Source organism: Erythrolamprus reginae, chromosome 5 (assembly GCF_031021105.1).
Source record: "Erythrolamprus reginae isolate rEryReg1 chromosome 5, rEryReg1.hap1, whole genome shotgun sequence".
In the NCBI taxonomy this organism is placed as follows: Eukaryota; Metazoa; Chordata; class Lepidosauria; order Squamata; family Dipsadidae; genus Erythrolamprus; species Erythrolamprus reginae.
Window position 1 is genome coordinate 115,680,992 of NC_091954.1, and position 18,787 is coordinate 115,699,778.

General features: G+C 41.2%; 1 protein-coding gene across 3 annotated transcripts in view; it reads right to left on the reverse strand.

Moving 5' to 3' along the window:
• Positions 1-18,787, reverse strand: part of ARMC9 (armadillo repeat containing 9) — a 153,339-nt gene that overhangs the window by 19,441 nt on the left and 115,111 nt on the right. For all 3 annotated transcript variants that reach the window (XM_070753808.1, XM_070753810.1, XM_070753809.1), the window contains exons 20-22: positions 16,527-16,631; positions 14,197-14,312; positions 1,371-1,498 (exon numbers count right to left, since the gene is read on the reverse strand). In XM_070753808.1, coding sequence (XP_070609909.1) covers positions 1,371-1,498; positions 14,197-14,312; positions 16,527-16,631 — 349 coding nt within the window. The remainder of the gene's footprint in view (positions 1-1,370; positions 1,499-14,196; positions 14,313-16,526; positions 16,632-18,787) is intronic.

Sequence of the window (18,787 nt, forward strand, 5' to 3'; positions counted from 1 at the left end):
ATTAAATAATGGAAATAAAATAAAATATGGTAGAAAAATAAAACAAAAGTAAAGCAATGAAATAGAAAACTAAAAAACTAAAAAACATAATAATAAATTAAATTGAATAATAAATAACAAGAAATAAATTCAGTTTAGTAGATGGGAAATGGAGGGAAAGGAACCGAGTTACTGTATTTTTTGAAGTATAAGACACACTGGAGTATAAGATGCACCTTAGTTTTTGGGGAGGAAAACAGGGAAAAGAATCTGCTTACCAGATATTCATCTGGCTAGCATCCTTAGTCTGGTCAGTTTCAGCAGATTACTTTATTCCTTGGTTAGGGCTTTTTAAAAAAACCTTATTTGGAGAGAGTAACAATGAAAGAGCTTGCAAACAAGTAAGAGCTGGGACCTGATTAGGGCTGGAAAGAAACATTTGGAGCAAGTTAGACCAAGGGGGGGGGGGGAACTCTGCAAAGACTTAGGGCTTGGAAAACATTCTTTCCAGAGAGTAACAATGAAAGAGCTTGCAAGTCAGTAAAAGCTGGGAACATCATTAGCACCTGGTTAGGGCTGGAAAGAAACTTACTCAGAGCAAGTTAGAGCAATGAAAAAAACCCTGCAAAGGCTTAGGGCTTGGAAAACACTCTTTGTAGAGAGAAACAATGAAAGAGCCTGCAAGGGAAGAGCTGGGAATATCATTAGCAGCTAATTAAGGCTGGGGGAAAAAAAAGCTACATTTAGAGTATAAGACGCACCCAAATTATCAGCCTCTTAGGGACGAAACAGATGTGTCTTATACTCCGAAAAATGAGGTAAGTGAATTTTTCAGCCTCAACTGACCGGTAGTCCTTGACTTGCAAGCATTTGTTTAGTGACCATTTGAAGTTACAACAGCCCTGGGGAAAAAACCAGTGACTTTTGGCCATTTTTCACATTTAATGACCATTATTGCCACCGTCCTCATGGTCACGTGACCAAAATCTGGACTCTTGGCAAATGACTTGTATTTGTGATGGTTGTGTTGTCCTCGGGGTTACATCAGCCCCCCTTTTGCAGCCTCCACGGGGACGCCAAATTCACTTAACAGCCACGTTTATTGACTTAACTGTGGAAACGATTCGCTTAATGACTCAGGCGAGAGGTCGTAAAGTGGGGTCAAACCTCACGGGGAACAACTGTCTCACTTAGACCCAGAAATCTGGGGCGGGGGGAGGGCAATTATGGCCATAAGCCGAGGACTACCTTGTACAGGACAAGATGGCCACATTTTAAAATTCAGCGTCAAATCTCTCCTTCGAATCCGAGCTTCCCCCCCAAACGGCTAGGACAAAAAAGTGGTTCTTTGGGGATTTCAAGCTCTTGAGCATCTCGAACGCGAGACTTACACGACGAGGAGAACGGGACCTCCGAAAGGGAGCTGGACCTCCTGCCGGTGCGTGTCGGAGGCCGGGAATTTGGGCACCGCGGAGCGTATATCTCTTTGCTGCTTGGAGAGGCGGCTTCGTTTTCCATCCTGAAAGGAAAGAAGATGGCGGAGGGATGAATGCTAGCGCTGGGTGGGTTCTTACCTTCCCAATTTTCGGTCATTCGGAAGAAGATAATTGAGAATTTCAGATTAGTGCCAGGGTCATGACGTTTTCGTTCTCCATGTAATCCATCAGAATAGAGCTGGAGTTGGGGTAGGAGTTGAAACAGCTTGTGTCTAAATCATGAAGGGTCAGAATAGAATAGAATAAAAAAGAATAGAATAAGTACTGGAAAATAGAATAGAATAGAAATGAGAATAGAATGCAAAATAGAATAGAAATATTGGAATAAAGAATAGAAATCAAAACAGAACAGAATAGAAATATTGGAATGAAGATTAGAATAGAATAGAATGCAGAATAGAATAGAATGTAATAGAACAGAAATTAGAATAGAATAGAATGCAGAATAGAATAGAATAGATACTGGAAAATAGAATAGAAATTAGAATAGAATAGAATAGAAACTGGAAAATAGAATAAAATAGAAATTAGAATAGAATTGAATGCAGTGTAAGAATAGAATAGAATAGGATAGGATATAATAGAATTGAATGCAGAACAGAACAGATAGGATAAATACTGGAAAATAGAATAGAAATTAGAATAGAATAGAATGCAGTGTAAGAATAGAATAGGATAGGATATAATAGAATTGAATGCAGAACAGAATAGGATAGGATAAATACTGGAAAATAGAATAGAAATTAGAATAGAATAGAATGCAGAATAGAATAGAATAGATACTGGAAAATAGAATAGAAATTAGAATAGGACAGAATAGACTTGAATGCAGAATAGAATAGAATGGAATAGAACAGAACAGAACGGAACAGAATATTGGAATGTAAACTGGACCAGACTAGAACAGAACCGAACAGCAGAGCTGCAAAGGACCTTGGAGGTCTTCTCGTCCAGCCCCCTGTGCAAGCAGGAGACCTTATCCCATTTCAGACAAGTGGCTGTCCTGTCTCTTCTTAAAAATCTCCAGTGATGAAGCATCCAAAACGTCTGGTGGCAAGCTGTTCCACTGGTCAACTGACCTCACTGTTAGGAAGTTTCTCTTCATTCCCAGGTTGCTTTCTCTCCTGGATCAGTTTCCATCCGTTGCTTCTGGTCTTTCTTTCTGCTGCTTAGAATGTTTTAGGGTAGAATAGAGCAGGAAGGGACCCTTGGAGGCCCTCTAGTCCAACCCCGTGCTCAGGCGGAAGGGCCGAGAGCAGTGATAAGGGTCTGTCCACCAAAAGGTGGTGCGTGTGAGTGCTAGCACATGCGCATGTAGTGCTAGCACATGGCAGTGGACCAGATTACCTTCGGAACCGCCTGCTACTGCATGAATCCCAACGACCGATAAGGTCCCACAGAGCTGGCCTTCTCCGGGTCCCGTCGACTAAACAATGTCATCTGGTGGGACCCAGGGGAAGAGCCTTCTCTGTGGCGGCCCCGGCCCTCTCGAACCAACTCCCCCCGGAGAGTAGAACTGCCCCCACCCTCCTTGTCTTTCATAAACTACTCAAGACTCACTTATACTCCAGGCATGGGGGAGTTGAGACACCTTTTCCCCAGGCTTTTTTATACTTTGTTTGATGTTTGGTATGAATGTGCTGTTTGGTTTTAAAAATAATGATGGGTTTTATATGTTTTTTAATATTAGATTTGTTCCACTACTATTTTGTTTTTATTACTGTTGTGAGCCGCCACCAGTGTTCGGAGAGGGGCGGCATACAAATCTAATGAATAATAATAATAATAATAATAATAATAATAATAATAATAATAATACGCCCACACCCATTCTCTCCCACACCACACATGCACACCCACCCAAGCTGTCCCCGCACATAATCCCCCCATCCCTGCGCATGTATAGAGGCCTCAATGAAGCCTGGGACGGTGAAAAAACTTCAGGGCAAACTGGGTGGATGGATGGATGGATGGACAGATGGACGGATGGACAGACAGACAGATAAGGACAGATAGAGATAGATAGCTAGAGAGAGAGAGAGAGACAGGGAGAGAGAGAGTTAGATAAACGGATGAGAGAGAGATGTTAACTAGGTAAGTGACTGGAAGGATGTACGGATGGATGAAAATAAATACAATATAAACAAACATATACATGAATCTTGCTAGATTTCCGCCTGTTGTCTCAGAGCTGGCAGGAAAAAAAACTTTCTAAGTTCAGTTTCATGAAAACGAGCTTAGCATCGTTCTGAATGAATTCACATTCCCAGATGTACGCATAAGTCACCCACAATGCAAGACTCCAAAGGGTCTGGGTGTGTAGCACTAAACCCAAACTAAAGCAACAGTAGGAGATTAAATTGATCTGAGTTTCGCTGAGCGCAATGCAGCTGGCCGGGTTTTCCTCTGCACAAGCAAGGAAGCTTTCGGTGCGTGATCCTGGGGTGACTTCGGATGGGGGAGAAACAACTCTTCAAAGCAGTGTTTCCCAACCTTGGCAACTTGAAGATATTTGGACTTCAACTCCCAGAATTCCCCAGCCAGTTAGTTAGTTAGTTAGTTAGTTAGTTAGTTAGTTAGTTAGTTAGTTAGTTAGTTAGTTAGTTAGTTATTGATTGATTGGATTTGTATGCCGCCCCTCTCCGGAGACTCGGAGCGGCTAACAGCAATAATAAAACAGTGTACAATAGTAATATAATACTAAACACGATTAAAAACCCATTAATATAAAAACCATACATACATACATACATACATACCATGCATAGAATTGTAAAGGCCTAGGGGGAAAGAGGATCTCAATTCCCCCATGCCTGACGGCAGAGGTGGGTCTTAAGTAGCTTACGAAAGGCAAGGAGGGTGGGGGCAACTCTAATCTCTGGGGGGAGTTGGTTCCAGAGGGCCAGGGCCACCACAGAGAAGGCTCTTCCCCTGGGTCCCGCCAAGCGACATTGTTTAGTCGACGGGACCCGGAGAAGACCCACTCTGTGGGACCTAACTGGTCGCTGGGATTCGTGCAGCAGAAGGCGGTCCCTAAGATAATCTGGTTGGTGCCATGAAGGGCTTTATAGGTCATAACCAACACTTTGAATTGTGACCGGAATCTGATTGGCAACCAATGCAGACTGCGGAGTGTTGGTGTAACATGGGCATATTTAGGGAAGCCCATGATTGCTCTCGCAGCTGCATTCTGCACGATCTCAAGTTTCTGAACACTTTTCAAAGGTAGCCCCATATAGAGAGCATTACAGTAGTCGAGCCTCGAGGTGATGAGGGCAGGAGTGACTGTGAACAGTGACTCCTGGTCCAAGTAGGGTCGCAACTGGTGCACCAGGTAATGCTGGCTGATAGGTTAGTAAACTGGTTGTTAAGTGAATTTTGGCTTCCATCGGAGCAATGCTGGCTGGGGATTTCTGAAAATGCTTTAAAAATTGCTCAGGTCGAGAAAGACGGATCTAGATATTAATTTGTGGACGTCACAAGAGGCAATTGAGCTTTCTGGAAAATCAGATCAGGTAACTTTAAGACTTGTGGACTTCAACTCCCAGAATTCTGCAGCCAGCTATGTCCCTTTTCTCTTACCACCTAAAGTGAAGAGATTGCAGAGGAAGGGATTACAAGAGAGTAAGCTATGCCGGCTGAGGAACTCTGGGAGTTGAAGTACACAAATCTTGAAGTTTTTCTTCTTCTTTATAAAATTTTTATTCACATATGAAACAACAATGTATTTTAGAAAGAGCAGTAAATAGCAATATAGCATACAAATAATAAAGAAAAAGAGAAGAGCAAAGAAGAGAGAAAAAGAAGGGGAAAAAACAAAGAGAAAGAGAAAGAAAGAAAAAAGAAGAGACAGAGAGAAAGAAAGAAAGAAAGAAAGAAAGAAAGAGAGCGAGAGAGCACTGCAATCTTTTTTGTTTACATTTCTGATTATTCAGAAAGCAAACTCTCTCTATATCATTATTACTTTAGCTAGTCCATATTATCAACTATTTACATTTTCAGTATGTTATTTACAATTATCAATTATGTCAATGAATTATTTATTTGTTTGTTTGGTTGTTTCGTCTGGTTTCAATCCATTTGTAAAAAAATTCCCATATCCCGAGTCTACGGAGAGGGGGGGGCATACAAATCTAATAAATGAATAAGAAATAAATAAATCGTGTAAAAATCTTTCTCTTGTTTATTTTGTAATTCGAATGTGAGCCTGGACATTTCAGCGCAATACATAAGTTTACTTATAAACATATTATACGTTGGGAGGTTATTTTCTTTCCAAATTTGTGCATAGACTAGTCGCTGAGGTTATTATGTGGATGATAAGGTAGTAATTTGATTTTGAATATTGTCCTCTGATAAGAAATTGCCAAGTTTGAAGATCTCATTGCCGGACTCAATTGTGTCAACCCCTAACCCCCAACACTTCTCCCTTAGACTCTCCACGATTGACCTCTCCAGGTTCCTAAGAGGCCAGTAAGGGGCGTACATAAGTGCACTGATGTGCCTTTCGTCCCCTGTCCAATTGTCTTTCCTTTCTTCCACCTATCGTATATATTCTCTTCCTTTCATATATCCTCTCCTCTAAGTTCACTTTACCCTTGTATATATTACTACATGTCTATTTTTCTTCCTATGTATTTGTGTATTGGACAAAATGAATAATTTTTTTAAAAAATAAATCTCTGCTACAGATATTAATTTGTAGAGTTGAAACCAATCTAGATGCACCCACAATATTAACCGCTCCAAAGTCGTCTGTAAAAAATATGACTTTAACAATCGAGTCGTCGACGCGTGGAACTCATTACCGGACTCTATAGAGTCTACTCCCAACCCCCAACATTTCTCCCTTAGACTCTCCACGATTGACCTCTCCAGGTTCCTAAGAGGCCAGTAAGGGGCGTACATAAGTGCACTGGTGTGCCTTTCGTCCCTGTCCAATTACCTTTCCTTTTCTCATATATCCTATATATTCTCTCCCTCTCATCCACTCCTCTTCTTTTTTATTTACTATCCCTATATATACTACTTAATGTCTATTTCATTCCATATGTATTGTATATTGGACAAAGAATAAATAAATAAATAAATAAATAAATAAAAACAATAGTAAATTTGAACAATAACTTTGCTGTCACTTGGAATGTACAGCAATCGGCGTACATTAAAGCAAAATTTCCTTGCAATAGGTTCTCAAAGGGCCACCGCCTCCAATACACCCTACAGAATATTAACAGAATAAATCAATAAATACAGATATAAGAATGCCAATTCTACAGAAGGCCTCCGAAACAGGAGACCTTGGGAGATAAGAAATGAGCCACTTGGAACAGAACCCCCCTCTGCTTTCCAGCTGACCCTTTGGAAACGTGACCAAGGAATGGAAACAAAGCAACGCGTGCAATTTATGAGAGAGAGAGAGAGAGAGAGAGAGACCATCACTAGCTGAGGGCGAGGGAAGTTTTTGCCAATCCAGCTGAAAAGGAAATTGCCATTTCCCCTCGCTTGGAAAAATGCCGTAAAGTCAGCCGCGTGCCAAATGTCCTTTCAGTTATGAACTGAACCTCAGATCTCTAATTCTTTTTTTTTTAAGTATCTTTGAGGAAAACCAGGAACATTAAAAATTAGAGCCTTCATCTTAAATGGACATCACCCTAGGAAGATTATTCAGAAGTTGAATTTCATCCCCTCTGTCTGTTTTTTTTTCCCTGGAGAGAAATACATGCATGGTTACCAAGTGCAGGTGTTTCTCGACTTGCGACTGAAACAGAGCCTCCAATTTCGGTTGTTAAGTGGTTTTTGCTCCCTTTTTACAACCTTTCCTCGCCACAAGTGGTTAAGTGAATCACTGCTGTTTAATTACTTTTAAAATAGGAAATAATAAAATAGTTTGTTTTTACCCATAAACGTTTTCATCATTTTAATCATGATCTAGAACTGAACTTTTATAGCAATTAAAGAAAATCGAGCTACTTGCCTAATCTGTTATCCTACTGAACCTTGTGGGTTCAGTACAAAACCTTCAGATGTGACGGTGCTCCTCAACAAACGATGCTGTCCATCATTGGTCCTTTTTGGGGCTATTCAGATAATGGGACTTAATCAACTGAAAGTGCTCCTCAACGTTCCAATTTATTTCCGGAGTCATCCTGGCAGCCTACGCTGGGACACCTGGATCTGAGTTTCCCACCCAGTTGAAAGTTCACGTCCCTTGTCTCCCCCCACCCACAAACTTTTTCAAGTTGGCCCACTCAGGTTGTGTCAGGGTGGCCCGTCCTCCTTCCGCTTCCGCCCAGGTGGGTGGGCATGGGATGGCCTTGAACTTCTTGAAAGAAAGCTTTGTGGCTGCCTCTGCTCCCTCGTGAAAATCCCCCCTCCCAAGTTCCCATCAACATCAGGGCTTCTGTAGATAGTGTGGCAAGCCGTTCATTTATCACCAACCTCTGTACCAGGTTGAAGGGGGTGGGCGGGCATTGAATTATGGGTGTGGGTACGCACACGCATGACCCACCTGCGCTTCCCCCCACTTTTGACACGGGACGGTAAAGAGGTTCACCATCACTGCCCTCTACCATTTGTCTGGTCTCTTCTCAAAAGTCTCCAGTGATGGAGCACCCACAGGTTCTGGTGGCAAGCTGTTCTGCTGGTTAATTCTTCCGACTGTCGGGAAATTCCTCCTTAGTTCTAGGTTGGATCTCTCCTTCATTGGCTTCCATCCCTTGCTGCTTGTTCTGCCTTTAGGGGCTTTGGGGAATAAGTCAGTACAGGTGAACAACGGAGCCCAAAATTTATGTTTGATGAGTGAGAAATGTGTTTAGCGGATTCTGTGGTCATTTTTGACCACTTTTCTGGTCATTTTTTCTGAATTGAATCAGTGCCGTTGTTAAATCAGTCACCTGGTCGTTATGTGAATTTGGCTTCCCCATTCACTCTGTTTGTCAGAAGGTAGCAGAAGGGGACCCCAGGACCCCATCATAAATACGAGTCGTTTGTAAGTTGATTATGTTAAGATTTTTAAAGTAAACCACTCTGAAGATTATAAATAATGAATTCATTGATGACTATGCTAAATTGAGAATTATTATAGAAACATAGAAGATTGACGGCAGAAAAAGACCTCCTGGTCCATCTCGTCTGCCCTCATACTATTTCCTGTATTTTATCTTAGGATGGATATATGTTTATCCCAGGCATGTTTACATTCAGTTCCTGGGGATTTACCAACCACGTCTGCTGGAAGTTTGTTCCAAGTATCTACTACTCTTTCAGTCAAATAATATTTTCTCACATTGCTTCTGATCTTTCCCCCAACTAGCCTTGTTCTTGGGTTCACTTTCCTATTAAAAACACTTCCCTCCTGAACCTTATTTAACCCTTTAACATGGTTGCCGATCAGTTTCTGGTCACACTTCAAAGTTTTGGTTATGACCTATAAAGCCTTTCATGGCACTGGACCAGATTATCTCAGGATCGCCTTCTGCTGCACGAATCCCAGCGATCAGTTAGGTCCCACAGAGTGGGTCTTCTCCGGGTCCCGTCAACTAAACAATGTCACTTGGCGGGACCCAGGGGAAGAGCCTTCTCTGCGGCGGCCCCGGCCCTCTGGAACCAACTCTCCACAGAGATTAGAATTGCCCCCACCCTCCTTGCCTTTTGTAAGCTGCTTAAAACCCACCTCTGCCGCCAGGCATTGGGGAATTGAGATACTGTACTCTTTCCCCCTAGGCCTCTAAATTTTATGCATGATATGTCTGTATGTATATTTGGTTTTGATAATAATGGGTTTTTAACTGTTTTTAGTATTGGATTATTATTATATGCTGTTTTATTATTGCTGTTAGCCGCCCCAAGTCTCCGGAGAGGGGCGGCATACAAATCCAATAAATAAATAAATAAATATTTAAATGTTTCGATCATGTCCCCACCTTTTCCTTCTGTCCTGCAGACTATACAGATGGAGTTCATGAAGTCTTTCCTGATCAGTTTTATGGTGAAGATTTTTCTATACTTGTATTACAAATTAGATGGCGTGGTTATAAGTTGATTTATGTTATGAATATGTAATATAAATTTAAGTTGATTGATGTCTAATATATTATTAAGGCTTGGTCTTCACTTTCCGGTAATGCTATTGTGATGAGGATATTCAGCAAGTTTTAATAGATATGAATGGATGATATTTGTTTAGGAATAAGTAATATTGCTTAAATGTTACGAATGTGCAGAGATGGATAGGTTAACTATGGAACTGAACGATCAAAAGGACTCAGATTTCTACTCTACCTGGACAAAGTGGTACAATTGGACACAAAAGAGAAAAGCAAATAAAAAATAAGAGATAGAACTTTACAAAGAAATATGTGTACAAATGTAAAAACGAATAACATATCAATGTAAATATATGGATGTCAAATCACGGGAAAGTATTAAAATGTACTAAGATGTAAATATTAAAATGCGATAAAAATATATTTTTTTAAAAAGTAATATGGCTTTTTCTTTTCTTCTTTATTTTAATTTTTTTTTTGTTAAGTTAGAATAAGGATTTATATAAATAAATAAGGATATATGCAAATTGAAAATTAGCACTGTTAGAGGTTCCTTTGGCCCAAAAGTATTAGATGATTAATAGTAGTTGGTTAGATGTATTAGCTAATGGCGTTGCAAATTTGAACAAAGATGTTGGGAAATTTTATATTTGATTTTTCCATTGACAAAAGAAAAGGAGGCAGCACTCGTGGGAGGATAAATACCAAAGTAAATGGATAATTGTTATATTGTAATTCAGATGGGAGGCATGTGATATTGAATATGTTTTTGAGTGGAGAAAAAAAAATTCACCCCCCACCCCTCAAAATAAATAAATATGAGTTGGTTGTCCAGCCCATCCAAATGTAAACCACCTGACCACGGGGATGATCCAACAGTCATTAAGTGAGAAAAATGGTCGCAAATCCTCCTTTTTAATGTCGTTGGAAATTTGAATGGCCACCAAATGAGCTGTTGTATGTTGAGGTCTACTTGTACTGGAAGATGCTATCACCCCATTCCATAATCCTTGTCTTTATTAGACTGGACGTGCTCAATTTCCTCTATTGTTCCCTTATAAATAAGATCCCTTGTTTATGAAAATCCCCCATTTATATTAATATAAATGAGAATTTTAGACGTTAAAAATATAGCACCTACAGGACTGCCTTCTGCCACACAAATCCCAGCGGCCGATTAGGTCCCACAGAGTCGGCCTTCTCCGGGTTCCGTCGACTAAACAATGTAGTCTGGCGGGACCCAGGGGAAGAGCCTTCTCTGTGGTGGCCCCGGCCCTCTGGAATCAACTCCTCCCGGAGATTTCAACTGCCCCCACCCTCTTCGCCTTCTGCAAGACTCTGAAGACCCATTTATGTCGCCAAGCATGGGGAGACTAATGCACCCCCTTCTCACTAGTAAGATTTGAGTATGGTATGGTTGTGTAGTATTGATTGTTTTTGAATGATAGTGGGATTTTAATTTTAGTTTTTAACTATTACATTTGTATTATATTGTTATTGTTGTTGTGAGCCGCCCTGAGTTCTCCAAAAGAAGCGGCATGCAAATCTAATAAATTATTATTATTACTACTACTACTACTACTACTACTACTACTACTACTACTACTACTACTTTGGAGCAAAGAGTGAGTGAAAAGAAGTGAAGAGAGGAGTAGAACTGATAATTGACACTGTTTGTTTTAGAAAATAGCACACCCATTATTAATATCACTATGATGAATGAGATTAGTCAAGGTTTTGACGTACGAAAAAGAAAGCGATATGTATATCTACGTAAGACTGACAGTGAGCATTGATGAATGCACGGAAGTTATGATAGAAACGTGATGTTTCTCTTTTTTTTAACATGTAGAGGTTTCAACATGTAGAGTTGTTAAGATGTTATAGTTACAAATGTACTGTATATATGTTGGCACCTTTCTTTCTTTCTTTCTTTTTGTTTGTTTTCTTTTCTTATTGTTTTTTTTAATGTATTGCTTTTGTTTTTGTATATGTCAATCTGGTTTTTTTTAATATTCTCAATAAAAATATTTTTTTTAAAAAAGAAAATCCCTTCATAAATCTGCTTGCTTTTCCAATCTGTCCCAGGATAGAAGCTGCCTAGATGTGAAAACAATGGAATAGAACAGAAAACATGGAATGGGATGAGACCAGTGATGGGCTTCTACAGGTAAGGACAGGTATGCAGAACCGGTAGAATTTTTTTTTCTTTTTCCCCCTTCTGGGCTCTGGGTATGTTTTTCCGAGTGCAGTAAATGAAGTCGAATGTGTATAATTTTAGAAGAGCTGTGCGTGCGTTTGTACATACACATACAGTTTATATAGTCGATAATGTCTATTTTTGTGTGCCTGTGTGTAATATGTATGTACACATATGGCATATATACATAGAATTAAAGAGTATATTTTGGATGTTCAGTAATAGTCAATAGGCAGGGAAATTGTCTCACTTTGAGGCAAGGAGAGGCCAGGCACACTAACCCTAACCCTTGGCATGAATGACATCAAGTTGGCCACCTTTAAGCCAGTCACATGACCTTTAAGCCACCCTCAGTCACATGATTGTCAAGCCACTCCCACCTGGTTACATGGCCGGCAAGTCACACCCACAAAATAAGCCACGCCCACAGTGCGTTAGTAAAAATTTTTTGCAGCCCTTCACTGGATGGGATAGGAGGGAAGGGGAAAGGAGAAGAGACAGAGGGAAGGGGAGGGAAGGAATGTAGAGAGGAGAGGGAAGAGGGAAGGGAAGAGACAGAGAAGGGGAGGGAAGAGATGGAAGGGACCTTGGAGGTCTTCTAGTCCAACCCCCTACTTAACGCAGGAGACCTTATTTTAGACCAATGCCTGTCCAATGTCTTCTTCAAAGCCTCCCGTGTTGGAAGACCACCCAAACCTTCTGGAGACAAGCCCGTTCCAGCAATTAATGGTTTTAACTGGTAAGGTAGGGAGCAAAGCCTTTAGAAACAGGCTGGTTTCTTTAAAAAAAACCACCACCACAAGAGAGCAATAAAAATAAAAATAAATATATAAACGGCAGCAGTTTTGAAAAACAGGTGGGCGACTATCTCCCCATTCATCTGTGATCGGTGAGCACTTGAGCTTCCAAGGAGCAGAACAGGGCAGGGTCTATCTTCTCACGATCTTTACATTCCAAACTCTCTTTTAATTTGTTTATTTTGGCTGGCTAAGCATTTTAGCGGCTCCGGTCCGGTTGCCTCTGGTACAAGCCCCCCCCCACCACCACCACCACCAAGTGAAAGCTCTCCCACCAGAGGAATCGTTGAGTCTGTCAACTGCATCTCCATCACTGTCTGGTTCAGTTCTGCAACCCAACAGGACCAACACAGACTTCAGAGGAGAATCAGAACTGCAGAAAAAACAATGGCTGCCAACCTGCCTTCCATTGAGGACCTGGATACTGCATGAGTCAAAAAGAGGGCGGGGAATATATTGACTGACCCCTCGCATCCTGGACACAAATTGTTTCAACTCCGACCCTCAAAACGTCACTATAGAGCACTGCACACCAAGACAACTAGACACAGGGACAGTTTTCCCCCGAACGCCATCACTCTGCTAAACAAATAATTCCCTCAACACTGTCAAACTTTTTATTAAGTCTGCACTTCTATTTCTACTAGTTTTTTCTCACCATTCCTATCATCCTTTTCCTCCCACTTAGGACTGCATGACTGTAACTTGTTGCTTGTATCCTAAGAGTTTTATTAATATTGAATGTTTCTTTATTGCTTATTTGACCCCTATGACAATCATTAAGTGTTGTACCACATGATTCTTGACAAATGCATCTTTCTCTTTTATGTACGTTGAGAGCATCTGCACCAAAGACAAATTCCTTGTGTGTCCAATCACACTTTGGCCAATTAAGAATTCTATTCTATTCTATTCTTTCTTTCTTTGCAAAGCGAATGGACTTCAGTTTGCAGAATTACCAGCATTGCTCTGTTGGAAGCCAAGATTCACTAACAACCAGGTTACTAATTTATCACCCAGCATAGCTGGCCAGGGAATTCTGGGAGTTGAAGTCCACTCCCTTTAAAGTTAACTCAGGTGGAGAAACAATGTTCTACACAGAGATTTTAGTATGTGATAACCAGCAACACAGAGTCAGTTTACAACTCCAGAATTTCATCTGAGTCAAGAACGGCTCTACGATTGAATTCTGGGAATTGAAGTCCACAGAACAGTTAATCAGTGGAACAGCTTGCCTCCAGAAGTTGTGAATGCCCCAACACTGGGAGTTTTGAAGCAGATGTTGGATAACCGTCTGTCTGAAGTAGTGTAGGGATCCTGCCCAAGCAGGGGGGTTGGACTAGAAGACCTCCAAGGTCCCCTCCAACTCTGTTGTTATTATTATTAGTATTATTAAGCCTTAAAGTTGCCAAGTTTGAAGACCTCTGGCTAGGGCTAATTGTACTTCATGGTTTTTTCCTGCCCCCTATTTTGCTAAGAGAACCTTCTTTTTTAAAAAGAACAACAACAACAACAACCCCACAATAAGCTCCATTTCCTCGTGGCTGTGGTTGCCTTTTATTTCATCAGCACCTTATTTCAGATCTGAATTACATCTCTGTGAACCAGAAGCAGAACTAAAAGGAAAAATTAAAAAAAATCTCTTTCTGGGTCTCGGGGGATCTGCCCAGACTTACGTTGGGTAATGGGCCCGGTGGTAGCCAGGGGTTACAGGTCTCTGAAGAGGCTCGTCCACACTGTGCCGGTGGCTGGGCAGGGCCTTCTTCCGGGCTTTTGGCGTGTTGGTCATGATCTGACATATACGAGAGAGAGAAGAACCGGGGGGGGGGGGGAGGAGAAAAGGTTGGCCTGTTTAGGCTAGCGTTCATTCAAAGATCACTTGGGGGGCAGAGGTGGGGGGAAAGAGGACGATTGGGAGTTTCTCCAGGCTCTCTAGAGCTTGGTTGCTTCCTAGTGGACATTTTATGACCTAACTAGGTAACATAATCAACGCTGGAGGAGGAGGAGGACTGTGAGATTTGTGGTGCTCTCTGAGCTTGGTTGCTTTCTGGAAGACATTTCGTGACCTAACTAGGTAACATAACCCATGAGAGAAAAGAAGAGAGAAAGAGAAGAGAGAAAAGAGAAAAGAGAAAAGAGGAGAGAAGAGAGAATAGTGAAGAGAAGAAAGGGGGGAGATGAGAAAAGAGAAGAGGAGAAGAGACAGAGGAGAGGAGAGGGGAGGAGAGAAGGAAGAGGAGAGGAAAGGAGGAGGGAATGGAGAGGATGGGAATGGAGTGGAGGAGAGGAGAGAAGAAACATAGAAACATAGAAGATTGACGGCAGAAAAAGACCTCATGGTCCATCTAGTCTGCCCATATACTATTTCCTGTATTTTATCTTAGGATGGATCTAGGTTTATCCCAGGCATGTTTCAATTCAGTTCCTGTGGATTTACCAACCATGTCTGCTGGAAGTTTGTTCCAAACATCTACTAGTCTTTCAGTAAAATAATATTTTCTCACGTTGCTTTTGATCTTTCCCCCAACTAACTTCAGATTGTGTCCCCTTGTTCTTGTGTTCACTTTCCTATTAAAAACACTTCCCTCCTGGACCTTATTTAACCCTTTGACATATTTAAATGTTTCGATCATGTCCCCCCTTTTCCTTCTGTCCTCCAGACTATACAGATTGAGTCCATGAAGTCTTCCTGATACGTTTTATGCTTCAGGCCTTCCACCATTCTTGTAGACCCTCTTTGGACCCATTCAATTTTGTCAATATCTTTTTGTAGGTGAGGTCTCCAGAACTGGACACAATATTATTCCAAATGTGGTCTCACCAGCGTTCTATATAAGGGGATCACAATCTCCCTCTTCCTGCTTGTTATACCTCTAGCTATGCAGCCAAGCATCCTACTTGCTTTCCCTACTGCCCGACCACACTGCTCACCCATTTTGAGACTGTCAGAAATCACTACCCCTCAATCCTTCTCTTCTGAAGTTTTTGCTAACACAGAACTGCCAATACAAGAGAAGAGAGAGAAGAGAAGAAGAGAGAATAGTGAAGAAGAGAAGAGAGAAGAGGAGAAGAGAGACGAGAAAAGACAAGAGAAGAGACAGAGAGGAGGGGAGGGGAGGAGAGGAGAGAAGACAAGAGGAGAAGAGACAGAGGGGAGGAGAAGAGAGGAGAGGAGAGAAGTGAAAGAGAAGAGAAGAGAGGAGAAGAGGACTCTAAGATATGTTGCACTCTCCTGCACTTTCTTGCAGACATTTCATGACCTAACTAGGCAACAACATCAGGGACAGAAGAGAGAAGGAGGAAAGGTGGAGGGGAAGTGTGAGATTCTCACTGCTTTCTGGGCTTGGTTTCTTGCACACATTTCATGACCTAACTGGGTAATATCATCAGTGTTACAAAGGAGAAGGAGAAGGAGGAGCACATCAGCCATCTTTGCGTGTCTGTGGAATTCTGAGAGTTGAAGTCCACACATCTTCAAACCGCCCAGGCCTCAACGTAGAGCCTTCTAGTGTACCTCCAAAAATACAAATTAACTGGAAGAGTTCCAGTTTGGTCTTTAGGAGAAAGGAGGGATCAGCCAGTCTTCTAAGCCAGTGTTTCCCAACCTTGACAACTTGAAGATATCTGGACTTCAATTCCCAGAATTCCCCAGCCAGCATTCACTGGCTGGGGAATTCTGGGAATTGAAGTCCAGATATCTTCAAGCTGCCAAGGTTGGGAAACACAGCTCTAAGCCAATAAGGGCAACAAGACATCACACACACAACACTATAAGGGCAACAAGCACTACCCCTTTCCCCCGACTCCAAACACTGGGTTTCACAAAGACCCAGGTCTATGAATGTGGGAAGACTCATCAGCATTGTAGGCCAGGTAGACGGAGCTCCGAAGCTCAGGGAGCCCCCTCCGTTGACCCAGCGTTGAAAATATCACCCGTGAAGCCTTATGGGCTGCGGAGTCTTGCCATCGTACGTACTCCAATCCCAACCCAAACGGCGGTACTTACTCCCAAGTATTCGGTGGTCAGGAGTTTTTCTCCAGAAAGTTCGCCCTGCTGGGCTTGTAGGACTTCGTCTTTGTCCAGGTCGGACTCCATGCCGTTGTGGTCCTCCTGCCGAGAGAAAGCGCCAGAGAGAGTCACTGACTGGTGCATTGGTTAGATTGGAAGCCGACTTGATTACTCGGTAGGCAACTCAAGGTAGTAAACATCACTCTGTTAAACCAATATTCTAACCTAAAGTGTTTTTTATTGAAATATAAACATTAAAAAGAAAACAATACATAAATATGACATACAAACAAAAACTAATACAAATACTATTACAAAACAAACAAAAAAAGAAATACAGTATATATATATTAAAATTGAAATATTTCAGTCCATTAAATACATTTTCCTTAAAAGAAAAGAATTTTCCTACGGCAATTACAGTCAGTATAAAAAAATTGTTTTGGTTATTAATTTTATATACATCTTTGTTCTGCTTTTTACCGCCTTATTTTAATCAATATTATTTCAATATATACCTTCAACAAGATATTATTTTAATAATATTGCTTTTCTTACTTTTATGACTAGGGGATGATTATACTGTAATTTTGTTTTTCTTTCCTTATTTTTAACTCTTCATAAAATGAATTCCAAATCTTCTGAGTCTTCTTATTGTCGTTATTCTTGTTTTGTAAACTGCCCTGCGTCTACGGAGAAGGGCGGCGTAGAAATCCAATTATTTTTCTGTGTATAAGACATACCTTTTTCCTCCCTAAAAAAGGCTGATAATAAAAGTGCATCTTATACTCTGAATGTCGCTTTTTTTCCAGCCCTAACTAGGTGCTAACAATCTTCTCAGCTCTGACCTTGCAGGTTCTTTCATTGTTACTCTCTGCGAAGAATGTTTTCCAAGCCCTGAATCTTTCCAGGGTTTTTTCATTGCTCTAACTTGCTCTGAATACATTTCTTTCCAGCCCTAACCAGGTTCTAGCAATGTTTCCAGCTTTTTACCGGCTTGCAAGCTCTTTCATTATTACTCTCTGCCAAGAATGTATGTAGGGTTTTTTTTTCATTGCTTTACTTGCTCCAGATATTTCTTTCCAGCCCTTTCATTGTTACTCTCTCAGAATAATTTTTTTAAAGCCCTTAACCAGGGGGTCAAATAATGTGCTGAAGCTGACCAGACTAAGGACGCTGGCCACATGAATACCTGGTAAGCAGATTCTTTTTCCTTTTTTCCTCCCCAAAAACTAAAGTGCGTCTTATATTCCGGTGCGTCTTATACACCGAAAAATAAATAATAAACAAATAAATAATAAATAAATGAACCAATGAGGTTGTAAAAATCCACTTAGAATATAGAAACATAGAAACATAGAAGACTGACGACAGAAAAAGACCTCCTGGTCCATCTAGTCTGCCCTTATACTATTTCCTGCATTTTATCTTGGGATGGATCTGTGTTTATCCCAGGCAGGTTTACATTCAGTTCCTGTGGATTTACCAACCACGTCTGCTGGAAGTTTGTTCCAAGGATCTACTACTCTTTCAGTGAAATAATATTTTCCCACGTTGCTTCTGATCTTTCCCCCAACTCACCTCAGATTGTGGCCCCTTGTTCTTGTGTTCACTTTCCTATTAAAAACACTTCCCTCCTGAACCTTATTTAACCCTTTAACGTGTTTAAATGTTTCAATCATGTCCCCCCTTTCCCTTCTGTCCTCCAGACTCTACAGATTGAGTTCATGAAGTCTTTCCTGATACGTTTTATGCTTAAGACCTTCCACCATTCTTGTAGCCCGTCTTTGGACCCGTTCAAGTTTGTCAATATCCTTTTGTAGGTGAGGTCTCCAGAACTGGACAATCTCCCTCTTCCTGCTTGTTATATGTCTTAGCAGCAGCACTTTGGGGCTCAATTGGGGTCGTAGGCTAATTGTGTGCACCCCACTGGTTCTCCCCAGGAACCTCCCAAAAGAGCTGAAGGTATCTTAAGCCGCACATGAGATTCCTGGCAGTCACTGTTTGGTATGTCAATCATGACAGGTGAGTCGTTCAGCTACATAACTATGCTCTGAAGCACCAAGCGATGCCAACAGGAAGCAATCCATCTGCTCGTATAGCATAGAACATTCTTGCACCAGACCCAGCTTGGGAATTAACCTTCCTGATCTACAAGAAAGGAAGGATTGACCTATGTGGTTCAAATTTAAAAGGCGTAACACATTAAATTGAGCATTGTGGACATAAGGAAAGTTCAGATAAACCAATTCCCACTG